Here is a 17,734-nt window from a genome sequence, read left to right as displayed (position 1 = left end):
TCCCCTCAGGCCTCCACAGCTCCTCCTCCCGCCCTCCTGGAAGGGTTCTGGCCTCCGCTCGGGGTGGGATGGGGTGGGAGCCTCCCCTCCTCCGGCCTGCTGTAGCCACGGTGCGGGCAGGGATGGCCCTGCTCTCCCCCCAGCCCCCACCCGGTCACGGCTGCAAGGCTGAGTGAACAGGACTGCGGGTTCGAGGTGCATGTGGGTGCCCGCAAGCACTTCCCGCCACCAGGTGTGGGTGACACCACTGAGCACGACAGACAGGAACTCCTGTCCGTGGGAGCTTCCACTCCAGACCTGATGCATCACAAATCGCGTGAAGTCCATCTGGCCCTCTCGTCTCCATCAGAGGGAGGGAGGCTCACCTTTATCAACTTCACCTGTAAGCCTGAGCCTGCACGTGCTCTTAGGCGCCGACAGCAGGCCTGCGGTAGGAAACGAACCCCCAGTTCACAGATGGAAAAACAGAGCCCTGGAGGGGCTGACGCAGTCCACCTAACCCCACTCGCCCACGGCTTAGGTTTGAAAGGAGTTCCATGTCCCAGGAAAAGCCTGCCCCAGGACGCCGGCCCTCCGCAGGGCCATCTGGGTGCCATCTCAGGTAGCAGGTGCAATGCAAGCACAGACCGGTGTGGGAGGAGGGGGCTCAAGGCACTGGCCCACCTCCCCGTTCCTGCCTTCTCGTCTGCCTGGGGTAAAGAGGCAGGGAAACAGGGTGGGAGGCAGGTTTCCAAGGGGACACACTTGGCAGAGGCCTCCCTCCCTGGCCTCTGCTGACCATCGTGCTTGCTGGCCTGAGCCTGAGCCTGGAGTCAGTTTAAGGTCTAGGACCCCCAGCCTAGAACACAGAACCCGTGAGTGAGGAACCAGAGTCCTGAATTCCAACTCAGGAGCCCAAACCCCAAACCTAGAGCACAGTGCCTGGAACCCCAAATCCAAAACCTAGAGCTTGGCACACAGACCCTAGAACTTAGAGCCAAGAACTCGGGCCTAGAACTCAGACCTCAGAACCCAGAACGCAGTCCCCGAGTGGGGAGCCTCCAGTCCACAGCCGAGAGCGTGGGACGCAGAACCCAGAATTTAGTAGCAGGAACTCAGAGCACAGAGCGCAGGGTTGAGGGCCGGCAGCCCAGAGCCCGGGCTGGGGGCAGAGCCCTGAACCCCAAATTCAGAACCTAGAGCTCAGCACTAGCTCAGGAGCTGGAACCCCAGCGCAAACCCCAGAACGCAGTGGCTACCAAGTCTGTCTGCCTCCGTCGCTGCCCTTGCCTTCTCTCCTTCCTTCTGCCCTCAGATCCTCTCGGCGCACCAGCCACAGTTGTGAGTGCTGGGAGGCAGGCTGCCAACAAGAAACAAGCCGAGGGGTGATTCCACTCCCCCCACGCCAGCTGCAGGGGTCAGGGACTGTCTCTCTTGTCACTGCTGGGCCCCCGACACCTCTCGCTGGCTGTCGGAGGGTGCTTCCCAGATGTCTGCTAATAATCCCACAAGTGTTTACCGCCTCCGTGGGTTCTGGGCATTTGGGCGGTGAACGAAACACACAAACACTCTTGCGCCGGAGAGCAAGCTCTCCCTGGCTGCCAGGAAACTCCTGCGGGGGCAGGGGCTTTCGGGCAGCGGCCAGAGCAGGGGGAGGGCTAGTCTGTGTGTGTCCTGAGTTGAGGACAGGTGACCCCTCAGCCCGGGCAATACCCTGGCCTTGGAGAGACCCAGGTTCAGGTCCCAGCGCCTCACTTGGGCACAGCAGTCCCCAGAATCCAGCGCTCGGCTCCGGCGGCTTCTCCCCCCTCCTCCAGAAACCCTGGGCTCCGAACAATGACTCCCGAGGCCCCGAGCCCTCCTGCGGGGAAAACAGTTTCGGTTTGGAGGCCCCGAGCGCCCGCCAGCGGCCGCCACCCGGAGGGAGCCGGGCGGCCATTGTGATTCGGCGGGGCCTGGCGCCGCGGAGGCCGGGCGGGGCCGGCCTTTGTTCCCAGGTGGGGCCGGCTGGCCGGGCCTCGGCCCCTTCCTCCTCTCCCCTGGCCGGAACTCTTCCAGGCCAGTGCGTGATTCCCATTTTCCAGAGGAAGAAACCAAACCCCCTTTGTCCCTGCCCAAGGTCGTTCCGTGTGAAAGGCCCGGAGGGTTCCTGGAGAAGCTCTGACCTTCTCCCCAGGCCCTCCGCCTCTTGGTGCCTCCCCCCCGCCATTCGGGACCCCGTCCCCAGGGCCCCAGGAACGGACAGCGCCCCCGGGAGTCAGGCTCTGGAGCTGGCCTGCCGTCCGTTTGCCTGAGGGTCGGGAGAGGCCGGACGGAGAGCCAACAACTGGGGGGCTCTCCCCCAAGTAAGGGGGTGATCCCAAGTAAGCGTTTAAGTACTAGGCAGCTCCATCAGACTGCACTGCCTGCTCTTCAAATGGCATTAGGTAAAACGATAAAGCGGAACCTTGATCTGTAAGAACTAACGAGCAAAACCAGCCGGCCCAGTCAGGACATGAGGGCAAGTAAAGCTGTGGGTGTAGAACTTTCCAATATTAAACGAGACTCTAGTGTCACAATTGTTCAAACCCCGTGGGTCCTGTTCTAAGAATAAGCAGATCAGTGGGTGCAGGCGTGGGTAAACCCAAAACACCCTATTATTTACAAGAAAACAGAGAAAAAAAGGAGGACCCCTGGCTCACTGCAGGGCTGGGGGTCAGCCAGGTGGAGGGAGAGGGACTAGCTGGCCGACATCTGGCCGGTGATCCCACTCAGAGGCCACCAGCAGCACCACCCCAGCCCCAGCCGCCCAGGGGGCAAGCGCAGTTTCCTTTGCACTGCCCAGTGGCTTGCAAAACTGTGAATGAGCTGCAAATGATTTTAAATGAGGAGATTCACATAAAAACGGGGATTTTTGACTTCTCTTGGGGAAAAAAAAAGGGGAAGATACGGCCCCGAGGGTACTGCAGACCTGGGCCGGAGTTTCTGGTGTCTCCAGGCTGGAGAAGGGCAAAGCCCATCTCCACCTGACGCAGTCCCTCAGGCTTTGGGGGCACCGAGTTCGAATCCTGACCACCTGTGCATATCCTATTACCTACATGTTTGAGATTTATTAAAGACTGAGACTCAAAATCAACCATTGCATCCTCCTTAGCTGGCATACTCAGCTGGGTTCCAGGACAGAGAGATTGGTGGGGAGTTACGACACAACTCAAGGAGGTAAGTCCAGCCTTTTCTAGCAACCAATGAGTGAAAGCTGGAACATTGTTGAGCAAATGTAAAAGGTGTAAAATTTTCTGCAGTGGCAGGGGGGAGGGAGAGGATCAGGCTTTTTAAATGAGCGCTGAGCTAATAATTCCAATTTTGAGGTTCCAATGTTGAGTATTTATACAAAAACTTTGACAAGAAGCTCTGGATGCCTTCTGAAGGATAAACTCTCAAAAAAACAAGACACGGAGCTGAAATGTGGGGTAATTCCATCTAGGGGGAAAGCACTGTTACCAAATGTTAAACGGTGCCATCTGTGGGATGGGTGATTTCCCCTCTCCTTTCCCCCATTTTCCAAATGTTCTGTACTTGTGGCTTTCTAGCTTTAATTATAGAAATGATCGGTTCAGGAGAATCATATTAGAATGGGAGGCAATTTTGCAAAATGTGCAAAAACTCAAAATACAAAAATGCAGTAAGTCATAAAAACACACGCGTGCACACATACACCGTACATACACAGAGAGAGAACAAAGGCCAAGCATGCATGGAGAAACAAACCCTGCTACAGGTCAGGGTGGAAATAGCCATCAAAATCTCACACACCCGCTGGTCCAGCCAGCTTTTCCCGAGTACCCACCCTTTCTCCAGCAGCCAGAGTGGTCGGGCTCCAGGGGAATGCCAGTGGGACGCCCCTGGGCACTCAGGAGGGGCTTTCAGCCTCTTCCTGCAGCCTGCCCCAACTCAGGTAGGGTCCCCCCAGTGGTCCTTTCTGTCCAGCTGGAAAACAGGACCAGCGAGCCAGGGGTGGGGTCTCACTTGTGGGAGATCACAAGGCAAGGGGTCTCTCCCACGGACGTGCAGGCTGGAATTTGGGGGGGGTCGTTCCCTGGAGAGAGAGGGGACTCAGCCCCCCACCACCTGCTCCCTTTGCACACCCCATCTGTCCCACCCCCAGCTCAGGGTCCCCAGGGGATCCTGGGAAGAAGCGCAGGGCCCTCCCCTCCTGTCCTTCCAGCGGTGGGTGGGCCCATGAGCCAGGTTTCCCAGGCGTGGGGACGCCAGGCCGCTAGCCTTCCTCCTTCCACACACGCGCTCCCGCCTCCGCCGCGATCCCTCCTCGCCTCCATCCCTCCTCGCCTCCAGGCCCGCTCCCTCCTGCTCCAGCCTCCAGCCCTGGCTCTGCCTTCACCATCACCTCTTCTCGCCTACAGGTGAGAGCCCCAAAGGGGTCTCTCTCAGCCCCTTAGCTTTCTTCCCACAGTGGACCCTCTCAGGCCTCCAAAAACACAGCTAACACCAGGGCACGCCCCTCGCTCGCCTTCCCGCGCTCGTTTGCCACACTGCGTGGCAAGTTCCGCCACCCTGGCGGCTGGCAGCGCCGTGCCTGTGTCAGCCCCCCCCCCCCCCCCCCCCCCGGCATCGGGGGTCGGGGGTCAGGGTCCTTGGCCCGGCCTCTGCTCAGCGTCTCCTGGGGCTGCCCTGGAGGTGTCGGCTGGACGGGGTTCTCCCTGGAGGCTCCCCTGGGGAGGGACCTGCTCCCAAGCTGCCCCGAGGGGCTGGCAGGCGTCCTTACCTGGCGGCCGTGGGATTCGTGGCAGCGACCGAGACCCTCCTCGAGAGCCCCTGCTAAGGAGATGGAGGGCCACACGAGCAGTCCCAGCGGGTGACATCCGCTGCCTCCACCTACTCTCACCAGTTATAACTGAGCCCTGGGCTCAGGCAGGGGCTCGGGCCCCAGAGGAGGAGGAATCAGAGGTCCTGTACAGTCGGCCGGCACAGCCCCATCCCACTCCCCTTAATGCCAAATCCCCATCCCGACCCTCCTTCTCCATCCCAGAGGCAGCCAGGATCCTGGATCTCATCTTCATTGCATCCATGCAGCTCCTATTTTTACTATAAACGTGAGTCCCCGAGCCACAGACCGTATCGTCCTGTGCGTCTTCGCTGTTTATATAAACGGTGTCCTAGCAAAAGGGGTTTTTCTACGATGTGCTTTCTTTCGTTCTCCATCATGCTGGTGCCGGGGCTGCCCCGGGTGGGATGGGCTGAGCCGGGTGCTGGGGAGAAGGAGAGCTGCCCCAGCAGGTTGGCACACCTCGGGGCTCAGAAGTTCCCCCAGATGACTGCCTTTGTTTGGGCACGAGCCCTGGCTTGAGCTTCCATCTGACCCCCGAGAGTCCGCGTGGACTACCACCGGCAAGAGGGGTTCCTGGATCGGGATCAAGGGGGAATGATCCGGGGGGCCCAGTGGGGAAGGATCGGGGGCCCCCAGTGGACACCTGTCACCGCTGGCCGAAGGGACGGACCAGGAAGAAGGTTTCCCGGGGGTTCAGGGAGGGAAAGCAGGTCTGAGCCAGATCAGGTACAGTGAGACCTGAGCTGAGATTGTCCTGTCACCTCCGGGGAAGCAGAGGCTACTCCCGAAATTTCTGTGTGGTCCTGCCTGGCACAGAGCACTCTCCGGCCAGCTTCCCAGTCGTCCACTCGCTTGCATGCCTATCTACCCCCATCCCTTCTTCCCTGGACCTGTCCACTCACCTGTTAGTCTGCCCATCTACCCACCCCTCACCAACACTGCCATTATTTGACTGGCAAACCCAAACATACAGCTCTTTCTGTGTTCTAAGCCATCCTCACAGCAATTCTGTGCAGTCGATACTATTACTCCTCCCATTTTACAGATGAGATGGGGAAACCGAGGCACAGAGAGGTCAGGTGAATTCCCCTAGGACACACAGCTGGTAAGCGGCAGAGCCGGGATTTGAAGGTAGGTCATCTGACGCGACAGGCTGCCCTCTTATCCACTATGGAATCTACCTCTTGGTCCTTCCGCCTGTCCACCCATCCACCCTCGCTGCTGTCCATCATTCGGGTCCCTTCCCTCATCTGTCACTCTGCCCACCCAGCGGCCCATCCATCCATCGCTGTCACCCATCCATCCTGGAGGTAATGCAGTTAGAGAACCAGGGGCCGCGAGGGGAGAGGAGGCCCCGGATGGCCCATCTGGCTGGGCCTGGGTGGACTATGGGGGTGGGAGCGGCCGCCCCCAGGCTGGGCAGGGCTGCCTGGGGCTGGAGGGAATTAGCCCGAGTGATTGCCAGGATCATCTAATTAGGTACGCTAGTGATAAGCAGATAGGATCGGGGGTGATTAGAATCCTTTTAAAAAGCCACTCCATTAATTACAGAGACAGAGAGGGGCCTCTGGCTGCTTAGAATACCAATTGGCTGCCTAATCGGCTTCTATCAGCTTGCCCTGGGGAAGCCTTCCTGGGACTGCTGTGTGACCTTGGGTGTGCCCTGCCCTCTCTGAGCCTCCCTGTGCACCATCCTACTTACCAGTCACTCAAGGTACTCTCTCTTCCAGGTGGTGGTCTGGGGGTTTTAGGGTGGGCCTGAGAACAGGGTTATGAGAGTATCCTTGCTGCAGAGGCCAGAAACCAGGAGGCTAGGCCAGCTCCCCAGAGAGGAGGAAGCTCGGGGAGGGAGGGGCTCCGTCACCCCATGGCAGAGAAAGTGACCTCCCAGTGAGTCAGAGCCAAGAGTGGGGCGGCCGAAGCTGATGCTCTCATCTGCCCCTCCTTACACCTCATTCCCCAGGCCCCCTGGAGGGAGCTCGAGACCCCACTGCTTCCCTGGGTCTCTTCAAGTGCTTTTGGCTTTAGGACTTCAGAGGACTGAACCTTTGCAAAGAATGGATCAGCCCTGCATGCTGCCACCAAGTGGCTGTCCCATCCCAAATCCCATACCTCCTTGTAGGAGGGGTTGACTGCACTCCCGGGGTTCTCTATTTTCGGAGCATCTGAGAGTGAGGAGCTGGGACTTGAATCCCCCAGACAGGCCCGCTCCATGAGCCCTGCTGCTCTCCGGGCCACAGACTTGTCTGCTCTCTGTGCTCGGGTTAGCCGGATGAGACCTGGGGATCTGGATGGTGTAGCGATGGGGTCTCCAGCCCCGTCTCCACCCCAGCTGCCCCACGCCAAGCTGCTCGGCTGAGCACGGAACCCAGGGGAGGGAGCGGAGCGAGGAGCCTGCTGGGGGCTCTAGCCCACCACCCCGCCAGCTCGGCAGGCTCCAGCCAGGACGGCAGGGGGCAGCCTGGCTCAGGGGTGGCCCCTGCGGGGTGCTCAGACACCTCATCAGTCTGGGTCCCCTGACCCTTATCGTCACCGCAGCCACCACAGCACCGTCCCAGTCACAACGCAGGAGTGCTGGGCTGCACCTTCCGCGCGGCTGCGGCCACCAACACCCCCACCCCAATCGCCATAAACTTCCCGTCCTTCCCTCTCCACCATCATTCCATGTCCCCTCTCTAGCTCCTCTGTCATCACTGTCACCTCACCACTGCCACGTCACCCCAACCAGTGGCACCATTACATCACCTCCACCATCACCACCATCACCACCAACGTCACGCCAACCGGTGTCACCATTACATCACCTCCACCATCACCACCACCACCACCAACGTCACCCCGACTGGTGTCACCATTACATCACCTCCACCATCACCACCACCACCAACGTCACGCCAACCAGTGCCACCATTACATCACCTCCACCATCACCACCATCACCCCGACTGGTGTCACCATTACATCACCTCCACCATCACCACCATCACCACCAACGTCATGCCAACCAGTGCCACCATTACATCACCTCCACCATCACCACCATCACCACCATGTCCACCCCATCCAGTGCCACCATTACATCACCTCCACCATCACCACCACCACCACCATGTCCACCCCAACCGGTGTCACCGTTACATCACCTCCACCATCACCACCATCACCACCACGCCACCCCGACTGGTGTCACCATTACATCACCTCCACCATCACCACCATCACCACCATGTCCACCCCAACCAGTGTCACCATTACATCACCTCGACCATCACCACCATCACCACCAACGTCACCCCGACCAGTGTCACCATTACATCACCTCCACCATCACCACCATCACCACCATGTCCACCTCAACCAGTGTCACCATTACATCACCTCCACCATCACCACCACCACCACCAACGTCACCCCGACTGGTGTCACCATTACATCACCTCCACCATCACCACCACCACCACCACGCCACCCCAACTGGTGTCACCATTACATCACCTCCACCATCACCACCGTCACCACCATCACCACCAACGTCACCCCAACCGGTGTCACCATTACATCACCTCCACCATCACCACCATCACCACCATCACCACCAACGTCACCCCGACCAGTGTCACCATTACATCACCTCCACCATCACCACCATCACCACCAACGTCACCCCGACCAGTGTCACCATTACATCACCTCCACCATCACCACCATCACCACCATGTCCACCTCAACCAGTGTCACCATTACATCACCTCCACCATCACCACCACCACCACCAACGTCACCCCGACTGGTGTCACCATTACATCACCTCCACCATCACCACCACCACCACCACGCCACCCCAACTGGTGTCACCATTACATCACCTCCACCATCACCACCATCACCACCATGTCCACCCCAACCAGTGTCACCATTACATCACCTCGACCATCACCACCATCACCACCAATGTCACCCCGACCAGTGTCACCATTACATCACCTCCACCATCACCACCATCACCACCAACGTCACCCCGACCAGTGTCACCATTACATCACCTCCACCATCACCACCATCACCACCAACGTCACCCCGACCAGTGTCACCATTACATCACCTCCACCATCACCACCATCACCACCAACGTCACCCCGACCAGTGTCACCATTACATCACCTCCACCATCACCACCATCACCACCATGTCCACCTCAACCAGTGTCACCATTACATCACCTCCACCATCACCACCACCACCACCAACGTCACCCCGACTGGTGTCACCATTACATCACCTCCACCATCACCACCACCACCACCACGCCAACCCAACTGGTGTCACCATTACATCACCTCCACCATCACCACCGTCACCACCATCACCACCAACGTCACCCCAACCGGTGTCACCATTACATCACCTCCACCATCACCACCATCACCACCATCACCACCAACGTCACCCCGACCAGTGTCACCATTACATCACCTCCACCATCACCACCATCACCACCAACGTCACCCCAACCAGTGTCACCATTACATCACCTCCACCATCACCACCATCACCACCAACGTCACCCCGACCAGTGTCACCATTACATCACCTCCACCATCACCACCACCACCACCAACGTCACCCCAACCAGTGTCACCATTACATCACCTCCACCATCACCACCATCACCACCAACGTCACCCCGACCAGTGTCACCATTATATCACCTCCACCATCACCACCACCACCACCAACGTCACCCCAACCAGTGTCACCATTACATCACCTCCACCATCACCACCATCACCACCACCACCACCAACGTCACCCCAACCGGTGTCACCATTACATCACCCCCACCATCACCACCATCACCACCAACGTCACCCCAACCAGTGTCACCATTACATCACCTCCACCATCACCACCATCACCCGACTGGTGTCACCATTACATCACCTCCACCATCACCACCATCACCACCATCACCACCAACGTCACTCCGACCAGTGTCACCATTACATCACCTCCACCATCACCACCACCACCACCACCACCAACGTCACCCCAACCAGTGTCACCATTACATCACCTCCACCATCACCACCACCACCACCATGTCCACCCCAACCGATGTCACCATTACATCACCTCCACCATCACCATCATCACCACCAACGTCACCCAAACCGGTGTCACCATTACATCACCTCCACCATCACCACCACCACCACCAACGCCACCCCAACCGGTGTCACCATTACATCACCTCCACCATCACCACCATCACCCCGACTGGTGTCACCATTACATCACCTCCACCATCACCACCATCACCACCATCACCACCAACGTCACCCTGACCAGTGTCACCATTACATCACCTCCACCATCACCACCACCACCACCACCACCAACGTCACCCCAACCAGTGTCACCATTACATCACCTCCACCATCACCACCACCACCACCATGTCCACCCCAACTGGTGTCACCATTACATCACCTCCACCATCACCACCACCACCATGTCCACCCCAACCGGTGTCACCATTACATCACCTCCACCATCACCACCACCACCACCAACATCACCCCAACCAGTGTCACCATTACATCACCTCCACCATCACCACCATCACCACCATGTCCACCTCAACCAGTGGCACCATTACATCACCTCCACCATCACCACCATCACCACCAACGTCACCCTGACTGGTGTCACCATTACATCACCTCCACCATCACCACCACCACCACCACGCCACCCCAACTGGTGTCACCATTACATCACCTCCACCATCACCACCATCACCACCAACGTCACCCCGACCAGTGTCACCATTACATCACCTCCACCATCACCACCAGCGCCACCAACGTCACCCCGGCCGGTGTCACCATTACATCACCTCCACAATCACCACCATCACCACCAACGTCACCCCAACCAGTGTCACCATTACATCACCTCCACCATCACCACCATCACCACCAACGTCACCCCGACCAGTGTCACCATTACATCACCTCCACCATCACCACCATCACCACCAACGTCACGCCAACCAGTGTCACCATTACATCACCTCCACCATCACCACCATCACCACCAACATCACCCCGACCAGTATCACCATTACATCACCTCCACCATCACCACCGTCACCACCATCACCACCAACGTCACCCCAACCGGTGTCACCATTACATCACCTCCACCATCACCACCATCACCACCATCACCACCAACGTCACCCCGACCAGTGTCACCATTACATCACCTCCACCATCACCACCATCACCACCAACGTCACCCCAACCAGTGTCACCATTACATCACCTCCACCATCACCACCATCACCACCATCACAACCAACGTCACCCCGACCAGTGTCACCATTACATCACCTCCATCATCACCACCATCATCACACCATCTGCATCTCTCCCTTCTCGTCTGGGTTTCATTGCTTTCAGCTTCTTGCTCCTATGGCTTTTTCTTTGTCTGAATTTCATTCCCTTATAAAGGTCTCCAGTAAGAGGACTGACCCACATTCTTAACCGATGCAGCCTCATCAAAAGCTTCTACTTACGATGGGCCCTCAGGAGTAGATTCAACTTAAGAACATGTTTCTCGGGTACATACAGCTTCAGTCCCCCACACACCAGGATAGCATTTCCACCACTTTCAGTATTACCACATCTTCTGTCACCTCTTCCGTAACCACCATTACCACCATCCTCCACTAATATCGTAATTTCTGCCCTCCATCCCGTCACCACCACTGATCACCATCACCATCATCAACCGTCATCCTCAGTACTGCCGACTCCCTTATCACCTATAGTGTCCTGTAGCCTTGGCCCCATATTGTCACTCCGTCTTCTCTATAAGACTTGGAGAAGCTTCCTGAAAGATTCCCCACCTCATTGACACTGCCTTGGCCACGTGACATGAGCAAGAGCGCTGCACATCACATCCCACCTGAAGTCTTAAGAGGCACCACGTGCTCCCACCAGCTCTCTTACTTGCACCCTCTGTGGAGAATGGCATGTTTCAGTTCAGAGCTGCTCCTTCACCTGGGACCCGGAGGTGGGGCCCCAGCAGCTAATCCAAGGCACTGGCAAATAAAGTGGGCAAGAAATAAATGTTTGTTGTAAGCCCCTGCAATGGCGGCGTTGTTTGATGTTGTAGCAATGACATCCACCTCCTCCACCAGTCATCAACGTTGCCAACATCACCCCTTCTGCCACCACCGTTACAGCTGCCAACACACCCATAATTCCTCCAGCACGCCACTTCCAGCACCTACCGTCTCACCTCCACCATCACGCCTTCAGTGCCGCCGCCTTCTCCTCTTGCCACTACCTCCGTCGTTATCATAACCCGCCATCACCACCATCAGTTCCTATCTCCACAAGCATCATTTTTGTTTCCACCTCCACCATCACCACCTCGCCACCACCATCCTCACCCCAGCATCACCATCATGTCCACTGGTCATCACTACTGTTCTTTCTCCACCGGAGCCACTTACCCCACCACGAAGCCCCATCACCACCCCCGTCCTGTCCCACCAGCACCACGACCCTCGCCCAATGCAACCACGTGCTCACCTCCACTCTCCTCACAGTGCTTCGTGCAGTGCCACGCGCAGTACTTCACGCCTCGTCGACTCACCACTGGCAACACACCCACTCTCATCGCCACAGTCACAGAATCTTGGAGTGTGGGCGTCTTTCTCCCGCTCAGATGAGCAAGCCTGGGAAGGAGCAGGGGCTTAAGTACCACCGCAGGAAGCTGGCTTTGGTGGCTCCGCCCGGTGGAGTCCTGGCTCCTAGCGTGGACGGTGCATGGGGAGGACAGTGTCCCCACCCTGGCTTAGGGTTTGCAGAGTGGCTCCAGTTCTGCTTTCGTCCCTGCTGGTATCTGGGGTTATTAGCACATGCTGTCGTGGCACCAATGAATATTGAAAGCAAAGAGAAGGAAAGAGGGGAAAAAATAGAAAGGGGTAAAGACAGCCTAGAAAAAGAAGAAAAGGAGGGAAGGAGGAAAGGAGGGGGCGTGCCGTCTTGGGTTAAGACCGTGAAGCAGACAGCCTGGTGTGCAGCGGCATGGCCGGCACGTGCTTCCCGTCTTACCTGGACGCTGAGCGGCACAGGTGCGAGCAGACGCTCATCGGCGTTGTTGGTTGCTGTTTCCAATTACGACCCAACATCTGAACAAGAGCTAAAGAAATAAAAATGCTGAGGAACGCGTGGCTGCCTTGCTCACCGTCTCAGCATCCTAAGGCTGCGGAAAACCAGTGATCCCAAGGCGGATGGCTTCATGAGACAGAATTTTAAGCTCTCCCTCCTGTGGAGGCCGGAAGTCTCAAGTCCAAGGCCGGGGCTGTGAAGGCTGCGGGCGAGACCCCTGCTTGGCCGCTCCAGAGCGGCCGTTGGCTGCTGGCGCGCCTGTCACCCCGCTGGTCCCACCTCTGCCTCTACCTCCCCTCGCCTTCTCCTCCTCTCCCCCAGCCTCTCCCCTGGGAGTCTTTTCTGGGGACCCTTGTCCTGGGATCTGGGCCACCAAGATAACCCCTGTTGACCTTATCTCAAGAGCCTCCCTTCAATTCCATCCGCAAAGGCCCATTTAAACGGGACCCCGTGCGCAGGCCGGGGAGGTGAAGGGCGTGCTGGCGCCCGTCATGCCCCTCACCACGCCCACCCACCCACCCTCCAGCCAGCCCCTGTGCTTCTTCCCAGAGCAGGCGGTGGGAGCGCCTCTTCCCTGGCCGCCCACCCCGCAGCCAGCCCAGGGTCCGCACGCCCTCTCCCTCCCCGGCTCACTGCGCTGCCTTGTGGGGATCGCCCTGGCCATTCAGCAAGGGGATTGGTTGCCACTGTGTGCCAGGCACTGTCCTGACCTCGTGCAGCTCACACTGGAGGATCTGGTGGGGTAATCGTGCCTGAGAACAACACGCCCTGTCTCCCAACCTGCCCAGTCCCCCAACCTGGACCAGCCCCGGCCCCGCTCCAGACCAGTAGTCCAGCCACCAGGCTAAGCGGTTCCAGCCCAGGCCCCTGCCCCCAGTCTTCGCCGTCCCCCCAGGCCTGCACCCCGGGCCACCCGGCCGCCGGCCCATCCTGACCGAGCTCCGGTTCCAAGGCTGGTCCCACAGGCAGGGTCCGCCCAGGTGCCAGGGGACGCCCTGGCCGGAGCTGGGGTGGGGAACTGCCACACCCAGGAGCTGATGTCACAAAGGCCCCCCCGCCGGCCCCGGCTCTGGAGGGGGGCCCGCCCCGGCTTGGCCCCACAGCGACCCCCCTCCCCCCACCCCGCGCAGTGGAGGTCCCCGTCTGCCCCCCGAGGGCTGGTACTATGAACAGGTGAGCTCGCAGGGCCGCGCCCACAGCCAGTCCAGCAGACCCCCGGCGGAAGGGTCGCCCCCCTGCCGGCCACCGAGCCCTCGCGAGCCCGCCGGTGCCAGCGGGGCCCCGGGGCCTGCCTCCGTGCCCGCCGCCCCGTGCTCAGCATGGCCAACTACTACGAGGTGCTGGGGGTGCAGGCCTGCGCCTCCCAGGAGGACATCAGGAAGGCCTACCGCAAGCTGGCCCTGCGCTGGCACCCCGACAAGAACCCCGACAGCAAGGAGGAGGCCGAGAAGAGGTTCAAGCAGGTGTCGGAGGCCTACGAGGTCCTGTCCGACGCCAAGAAGCGCGCGCTATACGACCGCGCGGGCCGCGACGGCTGGCGGGCGGGCAGCGGCGCCAGCGGCCCCTGCCGCAGCCCCTTCGACGCCGGCTACACCTTCCGCAACCCCGAGGACATCTTCCGCGAGTTCTTCGGCGGCCTGGATCCCTTCTCCTTCGACTTCTGGGACGGCCCGCTGGGCGGCGGGCGCGAGGGCCGCGGGCTGCGCGGGGCCTTCCCAGCGGGCTTCGGCGAGTTCCCCGCCTTCGCGGAGGCCTTCTCGGCCTTCGACGGCCTGGGCCGCGGCCGCAGCGCCTTCTCGTCCGCCGCCTTCGGGGGCTCGGGCTCGGGCTTCAAGTCCGTCATGTCGTCCACCGAGATGGTGAACGGCCGCAAGGTCACCACCAAGCGCATCGTGGAGAACGGGCAGGAGCGCGTGGAGGTGGAGGAGGATGGGCAGCTCAAGTCGGTCACGGTCAACGGCAAGGAGCAGCTCAGGCGGGTGGAGGGCCAGTGAGGCCGGGCCCGGCCTGCCCCGCGGCCTGCACGCGCCAATAAAGGTGCCCAGTGAGCTCTCGGCCACACCGCCCGGCTTCATGGGGGCGGCGGGGGCGCGGGGCGCGGGGCCAAGGCACCAGGAGGGACGACGCGTCCTGCTCAGTCGCGTGCTCCGGACCCAGCCTCGGGGCTGGCGCCGAGGGGCCGCAGTCGTGCGTTCACTGCGTGGGCTGGTGAATAGTACGGCCTCCCCCCATTGACTGCCCTCAAATGCAACTGCACGCCCCCCTTGCCCACTGACCCGCGAGTCCCGGCCAGCGCTGCCTGGATGTGGGTCTTCAGGGGTATCCCCGTTCAGAGGCTCAATCCCCCCCCCCCCGAGACTCGGTGGGGCCACCGTGGTGGAACCAAGTGGCACCGCGTGCCTGCCCGGCTTTGCCCTCGAGGCCTCGCTCCGATCTAAGCCCCCCGAGACCTCCCTGAGCTCCCCTCTGTGGCTGCCACTCCTTTCCACCGTTCGCTCTCCCAGCCCCAGCCACACTGCTCACCCTTCTGTCCTTCCACCGCACCCAGTTCCTTGCAGCCTCAGGACCTTGGCACATGCTGGCCTCCCTGGTGGATGCCCGCCCATCTATCTTCCCGTCTTCAGGCCTTTGCTCGGATGTCACCTCTGAATTCAAGGAGGCCTGCTCTGACAGCCCCTGTCCGGGGTCTCTAGGCCCTGATGACGTTTAGAATTGTGCCCTCGTCTGCAGGTCCAAGGGAGCGGGGCCTTTGCCTCACCCCTTGCTATGTCCCCCCACGCCAAGCCTGGAACAGCGCCTGGCCCTGAAAAGGGGCGGGCGCCTCTTTATTGGAAGAGCGTGTGTGTGTGTGTGTGTGTGCGCACGTTGGACCACGTGTGTTGGGTAATTTCAGGCAGGCCAAAGCTGAGGTCGTCCATGGGGGGAGGAAGCGGGTGCTGGAGAGGGAGGCGGGGGGTCGTGTCTGCCCCGGTCCCCAGAAGCAGTCTGGGGTGGCGGCCTTGGCTTGCCTCTGCACCTGCTTTGGGCTGAGGCCCTGGGGTAGGCAGCCCTGAACCAGGGGCAGGCTCCTGGCATGGGGTCTTAACGTGGCTGCCGCAGCTGCGGTGCCAATGAGCCCCCTTTAAGTCTGGGCTGGGGGCCAGAGGGAGAGGAGGGCTGGCAGTGCCGTGGGGCAGCCGAGGCTCACGTCTGTGGCCAGATACGAGGGCCCCAGAAGGTGTTCCCGGGGCCGGGACCCTGTCGCCCGATTTCCCAAATGGCCCCTCCCCCTGAGAAGGAAGCCAAGGGGTCGGGACCCCGTGATCGCACGTGCGTGGAGCTGTGCGTGCGTCTCCGGCCTGTGGGGCTTGGGTGGGTGGAGGAGGCTTGGTCACTTCTCCTTCCCCCACTGGCCAGGAGCCCCGTGAGCGCAGGCCCTGCGGCCCCATACCCAGGCCAGGCCCTGGGTGCGGAAGATGTGCGATAAATGCCCGCTGTGGTGTTCGCGTGCTGTGGTTGTGCTTGGGGCGTGCCCACGAACCTGGGTGGGGTCCCTAGAGCCGGGCCATGGGGCTCTGTCCCCAGGATCGTCTCTTCAGTTTTGGCACTGAGGCTCTGAAGGAGGCCCGCTTAGTGGGAGGGGAGCTCTTGCTCCAAATCAGAAACGAGAGGATACGATGTTCTTGCAACTGGAGGGAATGTGATAATCCTGCTTAAAAGAGAAGAAGGAATTCTGAGGCCTAAGTCAGCCTGGGGAGAACTGGCTGGCTCAGCAGTGGGAAGGGCAAGGAGCTGGAGGTCTTAGTGGGCCACAAGATAGCTTTGACCAGAAGGGATTAATGAGAAAATTCTGAGCTCTTCTGCTCAGACCTGGGGACCACACTTTGTGTTCAGCTGCAGGCCTTGCTTGGGGAGAGGGACAGGGTCAGCCTGGGGTTAGGGGCAGAGGAGTGGCTGGGGTAGGGAGAGGACTGGAGATCCCAACCTGGAAGAACCCTCCACTTGAAAGGCAGCTTCCTGGGACTCCAGTTGCTGCCCCCAAATCTCTGTGGGCTATTCCAGGCCAGGGGAGCAGGTGGGTCTGAAGTCCACACATCAGGCCTGGGACCCTTCCCGGTAAGGGGTGTGACAGAGAGGCAGGCCCAGCTGGTGGAGCCAGAGCTTTCCCAGATCAGAGCGAGGCAGACTCCCGGAGGCAGAGTGAGCTCCCTGTCACGGGAGGAGTGTAAACCTACTGGGGCCCAGGCTTTTTTAAAAAGTACTTTAAAAACAGTTTTATCCTGAAACTATCCCAAACTTACCTATGGGCCACGTACTTTTTAATTCAGTGCAATTTGAGCAGTATTTCCTGAGTGTCCATTCTGTGCAGGGCTCGGGTCTCGGCCCTGGGATTCCTACCCTCAGGGAGCTGCCCTGCTAGCTGGGGAGACGTACAGCAAACAGGCCTCTTGTCTCCCGTAGTAAAGGATGCTGAAGTGCAGAAACGAGGGCGGTGAGCGGCTAGAGAGGGATGGGGTCAGCAGGTGCGGGGGGTGGGGTTCAGCTGGGTGGTCCCAGAGGGCCCTTCTGAAAGAGGAGGCGTTTATCAGAAGCCTGGGTGAAGCAACAATGCGAGCCGGGAGCCAGCCCGGGGGAGCATTCTGGGCTGAGCGAAGGGTGCGTGCAAACGCACTGAGGCTGGAAACAAATCCACCTTGCTGAGTCCTAAGGAGGCCGGGGGGTGGCTGCGCACAGTTCTGCTCAATACCCACAAGCCTGCCGG

General features: G+C 59.8%; 1 protein-coding gene and 1 long non-coding RNA gene across 3 annotated transcripts; one reads left to right on the top strand and one right to left on the bottom strand.

The window, feature by feature from the left end:
* Positions 1-12,389: 12,389 nt before the first annotated feature.
* Positions 12,390-13,993, bottom strand: LOC131276186 (uncharacterized). Of its 2 annotated transcripts, none has more exons than XR_009183696.1 (3): positions 13,929-13,993; positions 12,937-13,024; positions 12,390-12,557 (listed from the first exon to the last, which is right to left on the bottom strand). It is a non-coding gene; the product is annotated as an uncharacterized lncRNA (long non-coding RNA). The 2 variants fall into 2 exon arrangements; XR_009183697.1 differs by lacking the exon at positions 13,929-13,993 and adding an exon at positions 13,627-13,767.
* Positions 13,994-14,107: 114 nt separating this feature from the next.
* DNAJB8 (DnaJ heat shock protein family (Hsp40) member B8) lies at positions 14,108-15,050 on the top strand. The gene has a single exon (XM_004473419.2). It carries the CDS (start codon positions 14,313-14,315, stop codon positions 14,985-14,987), a length of 675 nt encoding a protein of 224 aa, XP_004473476.1. The 5' UTR covers positions 14,108-14,312; the 3' UTR covers positions 14,988-15,050.
* The last annotated feature ends 2,684 nt before the right edge of the window (positions 15,051-17,734 follow it).

The sequence above is a fragment of the Dasypus novemcinctus genome, chromosome 26 (genome assembly GCF_030445035.2).
Source record: "Dasypus novemcinctus isolate mDasNov1 chromosome 26, mDasNov1.1.hap2, whole genome shotgun sequence".
NCBI lineage: Eukaryota > Metazoa > Chordata > Mammalia > Cingulata > Dasypodidae > Dasypus > Dasypus novemcinctus.
This window is presented reverse-complemented; position numbering and strand designations above follow the sequence as displayed.

Bases quoted from the DNA above. Each gene is read 5' to 3' on its own strand.
- DNAJB8 (XM_004473419.2), top strand. From the start codon at position 14,313: ATGGCCAACTACTACGAGGTGCTGGGGGTGCAGGCCTGCGCCTCCCAG.